At 62.6% G+C, this 15,799-nt stretch overlaps 1 protein-coding gene across 4 annotated transcripts in view; it reads right to left on the bottom strand.

The window, feature by feature from the left end:
- LOC113267819 (ras GTPase-activating protein 4) overlaps nucleotides 1-15,799 on the bottom strand; it is a 23,095-nt gene extending 7,296 nt beyond the window's left edge. For 2 of the 4 annotated variants that reach the window (XM_048224562.2, XM_057315038.1), the window contains exons 1-15: nucleotides 15,617-15,795; nucleotides 10,506-10,712; nucleotides 8,991-9,104; nucleotides 8,404-8,465; nucleotides 7,144-7,273; nucleotides 5,114-5,195; nucleotides 4,440-4,571; nucleotides 4,116-4,207; nucleotides 2,736-2,853; nucleotides 2,347-2,497; nucleotides 2,002-2,066; nucleotides 1,549-1,661; nucleotides 1,130-1,322; nucleotides 778-915; nucleotides 57-201 (exon numbers count right to left, since the gene is read on the bottom strand). In XM_048224562.2, the coding sequence (XP_048080519.1) occupies nucleotides 57-201; nucleotides 778-915; nucleotides 1,130-1,322; nucleotides 1,549-1,661; nucleotides 2,002-2,066; nucleotides 2,347-2,497; nucleotides 2,736-2,853; nucleotides 4,116-4,207; nucleotides 4,440-4,571; nucleotides 5,114-5,195; nucleotides 7,144-7,273; nucleotides 8,404-8,465; nucleotides 8,991-9,104; nucleotides 10,506-10,712; nucleotides 15,617-15,681 (1,807 nt within the window). In that variant the 5' untranslated portion in view covers nucleotides 15,682-15,795. Of the gene's footprint in view, nucleotides 1-56; nucleotides 202-777; nucleotides 916-1,129; nucleotides 1,323-1,548; nucleotides 1,662-2,001; nucleotides 2,067-2,346; nucleotides 2,498-2,735; nucleotides 2,854-4,115; nucleotides 4,208-4,439; nucleotides 4,572-5,113; nucleotides 5,196-7,143; nucleotides 7,274-8,403; nucleotides 8,466-8,990; nucleotides 9,105-10,505; nucleotides 10,713-15,616 lie in introns of all 4 variants that reach the window. The other 2 variants (XM_026516055.4, XM_026516054.4) reach the window with 2 other exon arrangements.

Genomic DNA, 15,799 nt, shown 5'->3' with positions numbered 1-15,799 from the left:
GGCGGAGCAAACCCGGACCTGAGAGGTTAACGTGGGGCCCCACGGGGAGTGCTCACCCTCCTTCTCCTCGATGTCCACCAGCTTGGTGATGAAGTCCTTCAGCTGAGCCACGCCCTGGCGCACGGTGGGCTGCAGTGGCTCCATCCAAGCCTCCTTGGCTCTGGAAGCCGGCGTGTCCATGTTGCCCACATTCTGGACCGCCTGTGGGGGGCAGCAGCAAGGGCCAGGCTCTGCTGGGTTAAGGGCCCCCCACTGCAACCTCCCCGGCCCCACCACCAGATAGGTGCTACTCCCGCTGTAGAAACGGAGGCAGGATCGGCACAAGCGCTGCTCATGGGCCCATTCCATCCCCACTGGCATTACGGGCTGAACCGATCACGGAGCTTGAGGCCTTTCGGGACCTGATAGTTGAGACTACTTGAGGACAACCTACTAGCCTTCCCCGGCAAGTTTAATAGGAGACTGCTTCCCTGGGTACGCCGGCCCCAGCCTGGTGCCAGGCAGCTAGGTGCCGCCTGGGAATAAGTAGTTCTGGGGATTAAAAACTCCGCATCCACACGCACAGACTATTTGGCCTTGGGTAATCTCTCCCCCTGCCCCCCCCCCCCAGGGGCCTGTTTCTTTGTCCCAGAGCTCGGGGGACCACGAGAAAGCTTTGTCAACTGCGAAGTGCTGTGCCACCGGCGTTCCAGGAGCCGGTCGGGGACACACTGCCATGCAGGCAAGGGCCCCGTGGGCACCCGGCTGGGCATCCTGCCCGCACCCCCGGGCCTGCACCTTGGCCAGCAGAAGCAGGGTGCGGCTGGTGCGCGCGTCCGCGTGCCGCTCCCGCAGGTGGAAGAGCTTGGGCGCCATGATGGCCGGAGAGAAGAAGCGCAGGCACAGGAAGCTGGTGACGGCGATGAACGGCACATTCTGGGGGGCGCGGGAGAGGAGGGCTGGACTGCCCGAGGCCTAGACGTGTGGCCGCCCGCGGGCCTTTGGTGCTGACCCTGCCTCTCCCTCTCCCCACGGCCCTGCCTGTGGCTCTAACCCCCCTCACCACCGCCGCCGCACCCGGGGACGCCAGGGCTCCTCCAGCCCCCACCGCTTTCCTCCCTCCGCCCAGCCCCACCGGCAGGGGGCGCACCTCGTGCTGGGCGCTGGGGAAGCGCTCGCGCACGCGCCGGAAAAGCTGCCGAAAGGTGGCGCGGACCACGGCGGGGCATGCGCGAACGGAGCGACTGAGAGAGCTCAGCAGCGCCCCCAGGTGGGAGCGCAGCGTCTGCGCGCTCTGCTCCAGCACCTCGGCCTCGGTCTGTGGGCGGTGCAGCCCGGAGCACCTGAGTGGATCCCGCAGAGAGGATGGAGGTCAGCGCCCCTGCACAGGACTGGCACAGAGGTTCCTCGAGACAGGAGCAATAAGGCGTCAGCAGGGTCAGGGAGACAGGCAACGCACAGGTGGGAAGAGCGACGAGAAGGACTCAGGCATCAAGAGCCAAACATACACTTGCAAAAAGGGCCTGGCACCCCCAACCCCCCCCACCCCGAGATCGCCCCCGGCCTCACCCTACATCCTTGACCTCCACTTTGCTGGGGTCCAGCTCCACGTACTTCTTCTCCTCAAACACCCTGTCAATGATGGGGCCCAGGACGCCGTGCAGATACCGCATACCAGCCACCTGGGGGCCGTGGGGAGTGGCATTGGTCCTGCCTCTGGCCTCCAGCTGCGGGCCATCTCCCTGCAGCTGGCCTCCCAGCCCCCCCACCCCACCCCACCCCCGTGCACCATCCGCCTGCTGTGTCCACTCACGATACAGCCAGGCATACAAACAGGACAGCATGACACTGCACGAATGAACGAGTGAATGGATGCATGGGTGGACGGACGACATTCTTAGCCTTAAAGGGCCCAGGCTCCCAAGAGAAGACTGGAGCTTAAGCTCCCACTCTCTCTCTTGGCCCTTCTGAACCTCTGTCTCCTCATCTAGGAAACAAAGACCATATACCACTCAACCTCACCTTCAGAAAAGACTCCATGGACTTTGAAGCCAGAGAGTTGCTCCGGAACAGGGTGTTAGCCTCACCTACAAGCGGAGGTTCTAGTGGGTAGGGGGTTGGGGAAGGACAGAGGACCACGGGGCTGGGGGCTCTAAGCTGGCCCCTCTGTAAAGAACTTCCTTGCCACCTCCCAGAGCACTGCCTCACCTATGCCTTTTGCTCTTTCCTTTGCCTCCTAACCAGACCCAGCACCTTCCTGCAGGAAGGCTTCCCAGATTTCTCCCCTCTCAGCATCTCTGGAGTCCTTGGCTCCTGGCTCCCCGATCCACCACACCCTCAGACAGGCCGCCCCTTCCCAGGCCTCACTGGTACGACCCAGCTCCAGCTGGAAGAGCAGGTCCAGAAAGTCTTTGGCCAGTCCCTCCCCCAGGAAGAGCTTGAGCAGGTTGGTGGCCACATCCTGGCGGCACTCAGTGCTTGTTGTCTCCTCAATAAGTGGTATCAGCTGCCCTGGGCCCTGTGGGAGGCATCAAGGAGAGACGGGGTTGGAGGACCCACAGGGGAACCCAAACCCTTCACTCTGAGGACTTCAGAGGACCACAGGGAAGGGGAGGTGTTTTCCCAAGGGATGGCAAGGGGCCCTAGTTCCTTACCATCCTGAGAACCAAGAGCTTTGCTCTTCAGAGCAGGTGTAGGACAGGGAGGACAGGCCTACTGTCCCCGGACCCTCCCACCTTCCCCCGGGGCCCCCTCACCTGGGCGCCCAGCTTCACCTCACGGCACAGCAGCTGCACCAGGGGCTGGTAGCAGCCGGAGGGCAATACCGTCTCGTCCCGCAGCCGCACCTCCAGCTGCAAGGAGCCCAGGCTGCCCCTGGAACGGGCAGCCTGTGACCTCTCCACCAGGGACCCAGGCCACCTGGGCCGGGCCCCCTCCCCACTGCCTCCACATTCCCCACTCGGGGCCAGTCTCTCGGCTCCCGCCCTCCACCTTGCTTCCCTGCACCGCCCCCCGCCCTTCTTTCCCCGAGCTGCTTTCTTTCCCTGCACAGAAAGCCCTTGCCACCCAAGCATCTTCACAGCCTGGCTCCCTGCGCCCTCCAGACTCCTGGACTCTGAGCCTGACCCAGCCGGGAGTCTGTAAACTGTCAGAGAACAGCCCCTTCGTGTATACCCTTTACACCGGCAGCAAATCCCCAAGCGTCATCACAACGTGCCAGGGGCAACTGAGGCTCGAGCGGGTTAGGCACCTTGCCACAACAGCTCTCACTGCCAAGCTCCCCTGCCCAGAGCCCTCCTGGTGGGGGTGCAAGGCTTAACTGTCTGAGGCCCGCCCTTTCCGGAAGCACAGTGCAGTTCACTGAGTGATGCTGCTGCACACGGCCCCATCCTCATCCTCGTCCACAGAAGCCCTCCACGTGGCCCTTGGCTGGTTCTCCGGAAATGCTTTGCTGCTGGACACAGCCATCTGCCCTGCCCCCGCCCTGTCGATGGTGGGGATGGGGGGTCTGGGGCTTTCTGCAGAGAGACGGAGCTGAACCATCCAAGGTGGGGGGCACTGCTGATCCTCCACTTCCAGGCTGAGTGGTGGGCAAGGAGGCCAGAGGGCTTCCCTGTTAGGGTTGCCAGATTTACCAACATAAAAATATAAGACGCCCCGTTAAGTGTATCTTTAGTATAAGTCTATCTCCAACACTCTATGGACGTACTTACACTGAAAAATGATTCATTATCTGAAATTCAGCTTTAAGAGGACATCCTATATTTTATCTGGCAACCTATTTCTGGAAATTTTGGGGGAGAGTCAGAGCTCTGGGGACTGGAACTCTGGTCTAAGGTCTGCTGAGAAACCCTTAAAGGGAAAAAGTCTGACGGCCTGTTCCAGAATCTGCCAGAAGATAGAAAGCAGGAGACCTGTACCGCCTTGGAGCTCAGAGGACAAGACTGAGTCCAAGGCTGTGAGAAGGGCCAGTCAGCAGGACCAGCCAGGATAACAGAGTCTGGCCTGATGGGAAAGGGTCTGCCTGCCCTGTGCAGCCTGCCTGCCCACCCTGCCTGCTGGAGCCAACTGTCAGCCCCCAGCCACCCCCTGGGGCCCGAAGCCCACCAGCCCCACTGCCAAGCCCAGGCACTCACTCTCCTCGCCGACTCTTGGACTGGTCGGGCTGTAGCCGGAACCAGCCCTCCTCCTGCTGGGCCGCCCACAGACTCTGGACATTGAACACCACCTGGGGACAAAGCAGAGGCAGGGCCCCATGCTGACGCTGGGACCCTCAGCTCTCTTCCTTGCCAACTACCATTCCTTTTGGGGGAGTCCCTTCTGGGGGTCCCTGAGCACCAGTGGCTGGTGGGAGTGCCCCTTCGGGGCAGCCGGTGGGGGGAGGGAATGGAGGGGGTGCCGGGATGGAGGCCAGGCTCCGAGGTGGTGGCAGGTGCAGCCGGAAGGAGCGGAGCACTCACTTTGCCCAAGAAGTCATTCCGGCTGACAAGGTCCCAGTCCCAGGCTTCCACACACAGCGCCTCCGCGGTCCCTTCTTCCAGCTCAAACTCAAACGTCTCGTTCCAGCGTGGGTAGCATGATTTCTTCACGATCTGCCCGGAACGGAGTGAGGACGGGCAGGGCTGACCCCAAGGGGCCCCCCAAGCAAGGCCCAGCCAAGGGCACAGCCACCCCAAATACCCCACTTGGGATCCCTACAGGGGCCTTGCAACAGCAGAGGTATAAACTTCCTGTCCAGACCCCTATTCATTTCTCAAGAGGCGAATCAGAGGCCCAGAGTGGGTAAGGTACTTGTCCAAGGCCACACAGCAATTGGGTAGCAGACTGCACTGGGAAACCAGGACTCCACCCCCTCCCCACCCTAAGGCTGAGCCCACCACCCCGGCTGTTTCCTGGAGGAAAGCAGTGAGGGGAGCTGTCGGACTGTGCACATGAACCCCACACCGGCTGTCTTGGCCCAAGTGGCTGGGAGGGAAAGGCAGCTGGGGCTATAGGGGGTTGGTGCCAGAAGTGCTGGGACTTGCTATGCACCGGGGTCACCCCGCTTTTCTAAACCTCTTCTGCGAGACCACAGTCCCAGCCAGACCTCCCAGCTGATGAAGGCCTGTCCAGCCCCCGCCCCCAGCCCCCTCACCGAGGTCTCCTGCGTCCGGCCATTGTAGCGCACTCGGACGAAGGGGTCAGACGCACCGTTCCGGTCCTTGGGGGCAAGGTCCCTGGGGGAAAGCAGAGCACCCACTTCTCATACCCTCTCCCCAGACCGTCACCCCACCGCTGCGGTGTAACCACACTGGGCTGGGCTCATCCACGCCCTGGCAAGCCAGGTGACTGTGGGCAGTGCCTCTCCCTTTTCTGGACAACGTTCACCCCATGGGCCTCCACGCGGCACCTACACCAGGCTAGGGACTCCCCGTGGTGGAAGCCATGGCTCCTCTGACCGGACAGCTGCAGGCCGGCTGCAAGCTCGTCCTCTGCTCTGGGGCTTGGGGGAGGCAAGTGCATTATGGAACAGCCTGGGCTGTGTCCCCTGCCCTGCCCCCGGTCCCCAGCACAGCCTTGAGCTGGGGCCGCCCCTCTGAGCCTCGGTTTCCCCATCAGTAGAATGGAGAAGATAACCCCCAAGGTAGAGGTCACGGCTTCTGGAAGGCCTGCCCCACAGTGTTCCCCTACTTGGGGCGTAGATCTCGGTGAGCAGCCCCGCTGGGCCATCCTGCCGGTCCTTTGCAAGGCCCAAATCCAGTCACAGCACCCCCAGCTCAGAGCCCTCGTGAACAGCAGCAAAGCCCACCCCGCTTCCATTTCCTGTAAATACTATTTTCCGCTCTTTCCCATATTTTCAGTTTAAAGCCTCTCATGCCCACTTTTCTTTCCTCCTCAAAGCTAAGAGAATTCCAGAACGTGGCCTTGAGAATCTGCCCAGAAAGATAAGGAGAAACGTTCTTTCTGCACAGACAGCTTCTTGCGCCTCCCTGAATGCCAGCGGGGTCTGAGCAGGGGTGGCGATGGGGGCCGAGACCCCCCACTCCACACAGAGGTCTGGAAAGACCGCTCCTCCCGCCCAGGCAGCTGCTAAGCAGAGGCCAGGCTGGCCCAGCCACTGCGCCCCCAGGAGTCTCAGCAGCGTGTGTGCGCACGTGTGCACATGCGTGTGAGCCGGTGTGAGCACACGCATGAGCGTGTGTGCCTGTGCGAGTGCACACGCACGCCGGCCACAGACAGCCTGGCACCGGGCAGGGCTGAGGGAGGAGGAAGCGGGTGGGCAGGGGAACGGCAGGTGGGGCTGACCGAGCGTGAGGGTGAGCGGGCCTCTGCCCCCGTCCAGACGTCTTCCCTCTGCCTGGGCCTCGTCCACGCTCCGGCCCCAGCACAGAGAACCCAGCCAGCGGAGCCACAGTCCCCACCTGCGGGAGAGACAGCCTTCTCCCGGGGCAGCCGCCCACCCCCCTCCTCCACAGGCGCTGCCCAGGCCCTGCCCTCCCGGCCTAGAGGCAGCCAAGGACCCTGTGGAGGCGGCCGGGGGCCAGAAGGGAAGGCGCTCCTCATGGAGCGTGTGTGACTCACACTCAGGCCCGGACGGGAGGGGAGCCTGCAGCTAAAAATACCCGGGGCGGGGGGGGGGGGGTGGCTGTCACAGGTGACTCAGGCCCACCTTTCGGCCCAAGTCACTGTCCCTCCTGGAGGGAACCCCACCCTGCCCGTCTGGAGCTTTTCAGCAACTCCTTCCACCCCACTGAGGACAACTCCACCCCTGCAACACACACACACACACACACACACACACACACACACGTGCGCGCGCACACACACAGGGCCAAGTTCATACAGCAGTTAAACCCAGGGGAGGCCCAGTCTTGGCATGGGGGCTGCCTGCTCAGAGTTCGGGCTTCCCTCTCGCCTGCTACTCCCACTGCTCAATGATGCCCAAAGCCCCAGCTTTAGAACGTCACCCCGTCCCCTGAGACATAGCCTCCTGGGCCGGGTCACCCAGGAAACACCTTCAGGTCAGGGCAACTCCCCGGTCCGCCCGCACAGGCCTTGGTGGGAGGAGGTGCAGGGCCAGGACATGGAGTTGGGAGGGGGGGGGACAGCAGGCAGGCAGTCACGGCCGGTGTCTCTGGTTGCGGGGGGGCCCAGCGCCCTGCTCCCCAGACCCTCCCGTCTCACCTGGCCTCCAGCACAGAGCAGCGCAGCCGGCGGCCCCGCGGCCGCGCCACCACCTCCAGGCGCAGATGGATCTCGCCCTGCACCTCTTCGTCAGGGTCGACCTCCGTCAGGTGGGCCCAGCCGCTGAAACCTGCGGGACAGGCGGCTCAGCGGGGGCCCGGCCCTCTCCCTCGGCCCCGCCACAGTACCCCTCCACCATCCCCTCGGGGTCCTCTCAAGCTCCAGGGGGCAGGGGCCGTCGTCCCCAGGGACAGATGGGGACACAGGCTCGGAAGCTGAGCAACGGCAGTTGGAAGAGGCTTGATGTGAAACCAAATCCGGCAACCCCTGTGTCCTTACTGTCGTGCCCCACTGACCCTAACTCATGACAGGACCACCCTCTCTGGCCTCAGTTTCTCCATCTTAAAACAGTGGCTCTTATCTGGGGCTGCTGGAGGAGGGGCCGAGCCCAGATGGGGGAGCAACAGGGGACCAGCATCACTTGGGCCGCTGGACCCTGAGGGGCTGGCGGGGGCAGCGGGCAGGAGAGGCCTCTGGCCTGGCTGAGGCCAAGAGGCTCCATGAGTCAGCAAAGTTGCCCCCCCCACCCCCGCATGCCCTCCCTGGCCTCACAGACAGGAGCAGGTGTGTGGCGGGAAGGCCTGGGAGGAGTCACAGGGGCTCAGACAAGCAGAACCTGAACCGTGCAAAAGCTCCCGCTCTGAACCGTCACTGGCAGAGAGGGACCCGGCCCGGAGAAGGCAGCACCTGCCCCAGGGCACGCAGTGAGGCTGCGTCAGGGCTAACCCCTCGAAACAGTGTCAGCAGCTCAGCCATCACCCAAGGGCCCTAGCTCAGCCACAGGCTGGCCCCTCAGGCTTAGGACAGAGTGGCACTGGGGCCCAGGCTAAGGGGACCCCAAGGGTACAGAGCTAGCCCGATTGGGAGAAGGGATCTCCACACCTCAGCAATGGAGCATACAGAGGCCCCAGGCCCCAGATCCCACCACTGGCAGCCCCTCTCTGCCCTAGGGGGACACAGTCCCAGGAGGGGACAGAATGGGGCCCAGGGCACAGAGGTCAGGGTGCAGGAGACGGCCAGAGGCCCTTCTAGGGAGGGCGGACATGGCTTTCCCCGCGCATGCGCCGTGAAGGAGCCTAGAGGAAGCGTCTCTGAATCAGGGGAAAGCCAGGGATGCGGTAGACCAGTGGGGGGAGAAAGGAAGGGGGCCAGGGGAGGGGAAGCAAGAGCAGGCCACAGGCTCCCTCCCGGGGATCTTACCCTTAGGGTGAGCAGCCAGGGTGTCCCTGGTAAGGCAGACCTTCCCGATAACGTCGTCCCGGCTGGAGGATGGAGAGGGAGCCAGAGGTGGGCAGGGCTCCGCAGGGAGCCCAGGACCCCCCTCTGGCCCAGTTCAGGGGCCCTGTGGGAAGCAGGGAGGCTGACGCTCCAGTCATTTGCAGGAGCCAATCGGAGCGGGACCCATGACCCTCCTGTAGGCCCTGCATTCTGGACACTCCCACGACCATGGGCTAGGTTTTTGCACGTGGACAGACACATGAGCCCACATATATGCCAAGTTCGTTCTGGGTTCCCTGGCTCGCATGCCCCTACGCACAGGCCAGCACACCTGCGCCTTTATTCCGGCACGTGCATATGGATGACGTGGTGTGAGCAGTGTGAACTCCCCCCGCCCCCACAGACACCTGCTTGCTCAAACCTTGAACCCTTCCGGACCCTCCCGGGGATCCCCCTCCCCCCAGGCCGTAAAGAGGATGCAAAGCGACCAGCAGTCCCAGAAGTGACATGGGCCGCGAGGGGCAGATGGCAGGGTCTGGGCCCCGTCTGAAGAGTGGGGGCCCACCCACCTGAGGGCATCCTCATCCATGACGTAGAAGGCCACTGCGTGGAAGGTGGGCGGCAGGTGCACCTGATACTCCTCGCCCCAGAATGGGCACAGCGTCTTCCACACAGTAGCTGTCCTACAGGAGAGGACCCTCAGCACGTGTCTGGGCCCCCCCAGGCCCCTGGCCCACCCACGGGCCATGACAAGACAGGGCCACGGGACTTTGGTTCACCTTCCGCCACATCCCCTTCCACTCCCGAGAATGAGTGCTGTGCCGTTTGATGACTCTCCTTGTCCTGGACCCCACTGCCCACCATCAGTCATTCCCTCCTTGACCTTCCCCTCTGCCCTGGGTGGGTCATAGGGCTGCAGCTAGCAGGCCATTTTCCATTTGGGGAACCTGAGACCACAGGTGGCCATAGCTGGCCTCAGGTCACATGACAGGATGGTGGCAGAGCCAGAACCAGAGGGCTGGCCTCCCAGCCTCCCCCTGGCTCCTGGTGCTGAACAGACTCGCTGAGGGTCGAAACAGGGGGATGGCCAAGTGGACTCGAGCTGGATGGTCCTCCTGAGGGGCCGGGGAGCCCCGGTCCAGACCCCGACCCAGAGAGGTTTTATGTGGCCAGACCCTCCGGGGCAGAGCCTTCCGCTCTTGGCAATCAGCAGGGACTGTTGGGGGGTGGGGAGCCGAAACCCCCAAGGACCCAGGTGAAGGCTCAAATGATCATCTTCACCCCAACCACTTCTCTGACAGGTCACTTGAACGCTGGTGCCTCGGTTTCCCTGTCACAGAGACAATCAGAGCCATCCTGCCCGTCCCCCTCGTGGTATCATGGTTTGGACAGAATGTGGAAGAAGACCTGGGGTCCTGTTTGAAGTGGGGAAGAACCACGAGTCTGGCAGCCTCGGCTGGCTGTCAGCAATGGGCACGTTGGTGGGCAGAACAGCAGGGCAGCTCTGGCCATGAAGTCCGAGGTCAAGGCCAGAGAGACGGAGGGGGTGGGACCTCAAAGACCCTGCCCAGAATCATGGAGTCCATGGACAAAAGCGAATCCAAGGAAGTGGCCCTTCTGGGTACAGGCTGGGGCCCCCTTTCTGCGGCATGCCTTTCTGGGGCATGACCACTGTGGGAGTCTCTCAGGGAGCGGGGAACCCCAAGGGAGAGCCAGGATGGGGGGGATATTCAGGCTTCGAGGTCAGCCAGATTTGGGTTCCAGTCTGACTTTGCCACCTCCTAGGTATGTGACCCTGGGCAAGTCGGTCTCTCTGAGTCCCCGGTTTCCTCATTTGAAAATGCAATTTAATAATATCACATCTAGCTCGTTGCACGTTTTAAACGGGCTGCAAAAGGTTTAGCACAGGGCCTGGGGGACCGTACTCCATAAATGAGCTGCTGTTACTAATCGCCATCCTCTGTCCCTTCTGAGGGCCGTGAAGATCACAGAAAGGAACAGGGTGGGCGAGAGACTCTTGGATCGAATGGCTGGATGGGCTTTAAGGTCCGTAATCAGCAAGAGTTAGAGATCGGTTTTCTCACCTCCCAGCAGGTGTGTCGGGCAGGGGGCGGGGCCAGGGGATCAGATGCTCGGAGCCCTCCCCTTCCCGGGCTGTGAGCTGGACGGACAGGGGTGGGCGGGGAGTAGTCCGGTCACCCACCCCTAGCTGGGGCTGGAGGGAGGGGCCGTACCGGATGATGGGCTCATTGTCCACCTTCACGATGCAGTAGGGGTCACTGCTGCCGCTGCTGCAAGAAACAAGGCCAGGCAGGGGCTGAGCGGCGGGGGCGGGGGGCGGGGCGCCCAGGGGCTCCCAGGCTGCTCAGCCCTTGGTGACCCCAGGAAAAAGACAATCAAGGCTAAGGCATGGGGGGCGGGGCTAGGCTGGGGCCTAACGGCTCCTCGGGCCAAATCGTCTGCCCCCCCCCACCCCCCACCCCCCCGTCAGTCTGGGAGGCTCCCGGTGAGCCAAAGGCAGTTATCTGCACGAGGCTCCCCTGCACGAGTGCTGGGGAAGGGGAGAAAGGGCCTTCGGCCGCCCCTCCTGCTTGGGAAAAGATCCTCCTTCCTGCCACCCCTTCCTTCCGCCCCACCCTGCTCTGCCCTGGGGAGGGAGACACAACAGTCATAGCAGGGAACTGCCCCAGGCCAGCTCCAGAAACCCCGATCCTCAACACCCAAGCCCTTGCTCCTGCTGCTGCTCCTGCCTGGACGGCGCTGCCCACCTCCCAGCCTCAGCCCCGCCCCTCAGAGCCCGCTCCCCCTCCATCCCAGAGGCCGGGCGTAAGGTCTCCCCTTTGGGGCCACTGTCTCTGTACTCTCCATCTTTCCCTCCATCCCAGGACTGCTAGTGATGTGCTGTCCTCAGCTGCCACCCCCACCTGACTACCTGAGGGAGGAGGCCACTTCTGTGTCCCCAGGGCCTAGGACAGGGCTCGGCACAAGACAGGGGGCCCAGGGATGTTTGCTGGATGAATGAATGAACAAATGTAAAGTCTGCCCCCGAGCTCTCGGCCATCTGAGAAAGGAAGGGGAAGACGAGGCTGGGACTGTTCAGGTGCCCTGTTCTCGGTTGGTAGGGGATTCCTGCGGGAGGTGGGGGGGAGCCCCAGCCAGGCCTAGGGCTGGTCCCAGGCAAGAAAGGGGGTGAGGACTGTCTCCGGGAGTGCCAGGCCCAGTGTCCATAAAAAGGAAGTGATTTGCATGTTGGAGGTTGGGGAATTCCAGGCCCTGCTTCCCTTCTCAAAAGGGGTTCTTCCTGCAGAGGAAGCCACGAGACACAAACATCTTCGAAGGTCCTCCCGATGCTGACCGGGAACATTTGCCAGGACTCGGCTCCCCACGCAGTGCAGTGAGGTGCGCAATGACCGCTCGCAGGGTGGCTGCCCTGGGTCCCCCACCTGATGGGAGGGCCAGCCCATGGCAGGTGTTTAGTAAATGTTGGCATGGCCTTAGACTCTTTGCTCTTCTGCCTGTCACCCCTTCCCCTGTCACTTAGGAGCCCGCTCCTCCAGAGGGCCCCTTGGGAATGGCTTGCATCCCACCACCCCAAAGTCAGGGGACTCCGGGCCTCCAGCAGTCAGGCCCCTGTACACCCCCAGAGCTGGGCTGGGCGGCAGGGCCCAGCAGCTGCACGCGTATTTGCACAAGGAACTGGGAAGGAGGAAGATGTCCATGTGGGCTGAGACCTGGGGTGGGGGAGGGGAGCAGGGCAGGCCCCCTCTACCCTGCCTCTGCCTCCTGGCCCAGCACCCTTGGCAGCCCTATGAGCCCAGCTCTGCCCACTGTGTAGCTCTCACTCAATGAATGAATCTTTGGATGAACCGTGAGGTTTGGGGCTTGTGTTACAGGCCAGATCACAGGGGTGGGCAAAGGCCCGGAGGGAGGAACGGACCTGGGTGTGCAGGGGCAGCGAGGAGCTGGGTGACTGGATCAGAGAGGGGCAAAGGGGACACTGTCAGGAGCGGACTGAGGCCAGAGGCCCGGCCATAATCCCTGGCCAGCTGTTGGGACCTGTGCCCCTGCCCACTGCCCTCTGCCCTGTGAGGCCCCCGGACTGGTCCCCTGCCCCATTTCCCCTTCCCCAAGTCACTTGTGGAAGCCAGCCTGGCTACTTGCGAGGCCTCTATATTTAGCCCCTTGGCAGTTTCCAGGCTGTGGAAAGGGAAGGATCAGGGCAAACCCTGAAATAGTCCCGGGCCCGTCCCCAGGGCCAGTGGGCGTGGGAGCCAGTCAGTCACCGGTCATTATGAGACTTAGCTCCTGTCTGGCTGACCCAGGCACGCAAGGATGGGAGACGGTGGATGAAAACAGGAACAGGTGGGCTCTGAAAGCGGTCGGTGACAGGGAGAACAGCTGTGCTCTGTGCCCTTAAGAGAACTAAAAGCCCATGAGTGGAAATGGCAGCTGTGATGATGTCTTCCTTCTTACAACGGTCTCAGTCAAGATGGGTCACTATGAAAGGTGGTGAGCTCCCCATCCTCAGAAGTGTGCAAGTCCCGGCTAGAAGGGATGCCGCTCAGGAGACCAGCTGATGAGGCACAGCGAGGCAGGCTCACCACCATCCCTGCATCCCCCACTCGGTGAGGGCCTCCTGGGATCTCCAACCCCTGCTGTCCCTGAGCCAAATGATTTGCATGGCATTTGCAAGGCTCAGTCCCCACCAAGCCCCACAGCAAGGCTGCAACCTCGGCCCAGCTAGGATTCTTGGCCTGTCAGCAGCAGAAAGAGTGGGTTTGAATCCCGATTTCTCTATCTAAGTACTATGTGGCCTTGGCAAGTGACTTGCACACCCTGCGCCTCGGTTTCCCCTTCTACAAACTGAGCGTATCTACCTTATAGAATACAAGGATTAAATGGAAGGGTCCTCCACAGCCCTTATTCTTCTCTACCATGGACCAGGAACCCCCCAGGGCCCCGGAATGCCAAGACGAAGGAGTCATGGGGCCTACCCCTCTTGGTCGCACAGCACGGGCAGCCCAAGAAGCAGAAACTGCCACCAAGGGCATCCTCCTGACTCCAGCTGACCCCAACTGGTGGAGGACACAAGCCTGGGGGCACATGAACCAGCGCTGCCGGAGGGCACCAGGGAAAGCCCTGGAACTGAGCGGAAGTTTGAGAGGGGTCCTGAAGGATGAACAGGAGTTTTCTGGATGACTCTGAAGGGGAGGGTCTGAAGGCAGAAGCCCCAAAAAGCATGCAAAAGCAGGGCTGCAAAGAGCCCAAATGTAAGGGGCTGGGGGGGGGGGGGGGTGACAGCTGGAGTTAAGAGCCAGGTGACAGGTCAGAGGGCTTCAGGAGGTGAGGGGAGGTGAGTGGGGGGGGGTAGGGCTAGGAAAGAGATCCCGGAGGCGGAACCAACAGGACTTAGTGGCCACTCCCCCGGGAATGGAGCCCCAGGGTCCCTGGGCTGCGCAGAGGCAGGGCTGGGCCCAGAACCTGGCCCCTTGGCTCCCAGATAGACCCAGTCCGCAGCTTCACCACCTGGGCCTGGGGAAAGCCTAGAGCCAGGCACTAGGGCCTGCGGGGATGGGGAGGGAGGCGACAGACGGAGGGGCTGCTCCTCCCAGCAGCCACCAGCCAGAGGAGGCCAAGCTGACCTAGTTAGCGGTGCCAGCCTGGGGGGTGCTTAGAGGCTGGGCCTGGAAGCTGAGACCCTCCTCAGAGCTCATCCGCCTGCTCTCCCCCAAGACCACATTCCCAGCGTCGGCCCCACCTACCCCTGAGCACAGAAACCCACCTGGAGACGGCCGCCCAGCCCCCTCCCTCACCCATTGCCATAGCAACTGCTGAGCCTGGCCTTGCCAGGCCCAGGGGGCCTTGAACTAGAACTGCTCAAGGCGCTGAGTGAGCAGGGAAACTCACAGGGGCCACCGTCTGTGCGAGAGAGACGCCCTCGCCCTGGCCTCCTGCACCCCTCCCCATACGCCACCTCTTGGCATCTAGGAGCTGGCTGAGGAGGCCGGGGCGGGCAGGGGAGGGGGGGGCACTCCAGACAGAGGACTTTGGACCCTATGCAGCCTCTGGGCTCCCCTTCCCCCACACCCTGCTCCAAGCAGCCAGCATACCTCGAGCCTTGTGCTTAAGGGTTTTTGTTTTGTTTTTTTTTTAGATTTCATTTTTAAGCAATCTCTACACCCAGCCTGGGCTCGAACTCACAACCCCGAGATCTAGAGGCCCATGCTTTACCGACTGAGCCAGCCAACACTCCTGTGCTTAAGGGATTTTGACTTCCAGTTTACAGAAGGGGTAAGCGAGGCTTCTGAGCAAAGATGCTGCCCAAGGCTGAACACAAGGGAGCCAGGGATGGGATGGGGCAGCTGAGCTCTGGGACTACGGAGAAAGAAGCTGGGACAAGGGGCTCCTGAAACCTCCTCAAATCTGGCCAGGGACCAGGGAAAGCCCTAGATGTCAGCGTGTGTTAGGAGCTCTGGACCCAAGACCTTGCTCTGCCATCTGGAGCCAGCATTTTCAGGTCTCCGAGCCTTGGTTTCCTTATCTGTAAAATGGAATGATGAGAACTGCCTTGCTGAGTACTTGTGGGGAGGTAAAGCCACCGCCTAGCTCAGATCAAGCCCAAGGCAGGAGCAACAGCTGCTCCCCAGACGCCCCATTTTTGCAGGGTCCCGGCCTCTTGACCTACAGGTTCACCCTTCACACCAGCGCGCAGTTGGAAGCCCCGGGACAGCCCCGGCCCCAGGGCGTGTTTCAGGTGCACACTTTCGGGTACTCAAGGTTCCGGAACTGCTGAGGAAGACCCCTCGTTTCCAGAGGGCACCCCCCACCCCCTCCGGCCACACCCCCGCAGTTCACCGAGACATCTCCCTGCGAGGTGCCCCCCACGCTCAGCCCCTATCCTATTAAAGCCCCTTCCCCTCTTGAGCCGCCGTTCGCTCCCTCCCTGCTAACTCAGGCCCCTTACAGAACCTCGTCCCCTCCCCAGTCCACGGCCCTTCCCTGTCCCCCCCTGCCCGGTGCTCGCAACAAATCTTACTGTCCCCATTCCCCTTCCAGTTCCCCACCGCGGCCACGCTCGCCACACCCTCGCCGCTGCTCCACTTGTGGGCGGGCCGCGTGGACCCCAAAAAGGTCAGGCTTAAGGGGCAGCGCCCCTCCCCAGAAAGTTGGGGCCCCCACGCCCGGCAGCGCTCACATGTCCTTGGCGGGCAGGTTCTTCCCCTCCACGATGCGGATGGACAGCGAGCTGCGCTTGGCCATCGCGGGTCCACGACGCGGGGTCCGGGCCCGGGGGAGCCGGACGCCAGGATCGGGTGCAGCGGGCCGGCGGGCGGGCTCGGGACTGGGCGCCGCGGGGGGCGGGCCGCGCCGGGCGCGG

Source organism: Ursus arctos, unplaced genomic scaffold (assembly GCF_023065955.2).
Source record: "Ursus arctos isolate Adak ecotype North America unplaced genomic scaffold, UrsArc2.0 scaffold_2, whole genome shotgun sequence".
Taxonomy (NCBI): Eukaryota; Metazoa; Chordata; class Mammalia; order Carnivora; family Ursidae; genus Ursus; species Ursus arctos.
Note: the sequence above shows the minus strand (reverse complement) of the source record. Positions and strands in the feature narration are given on the sequence as shown.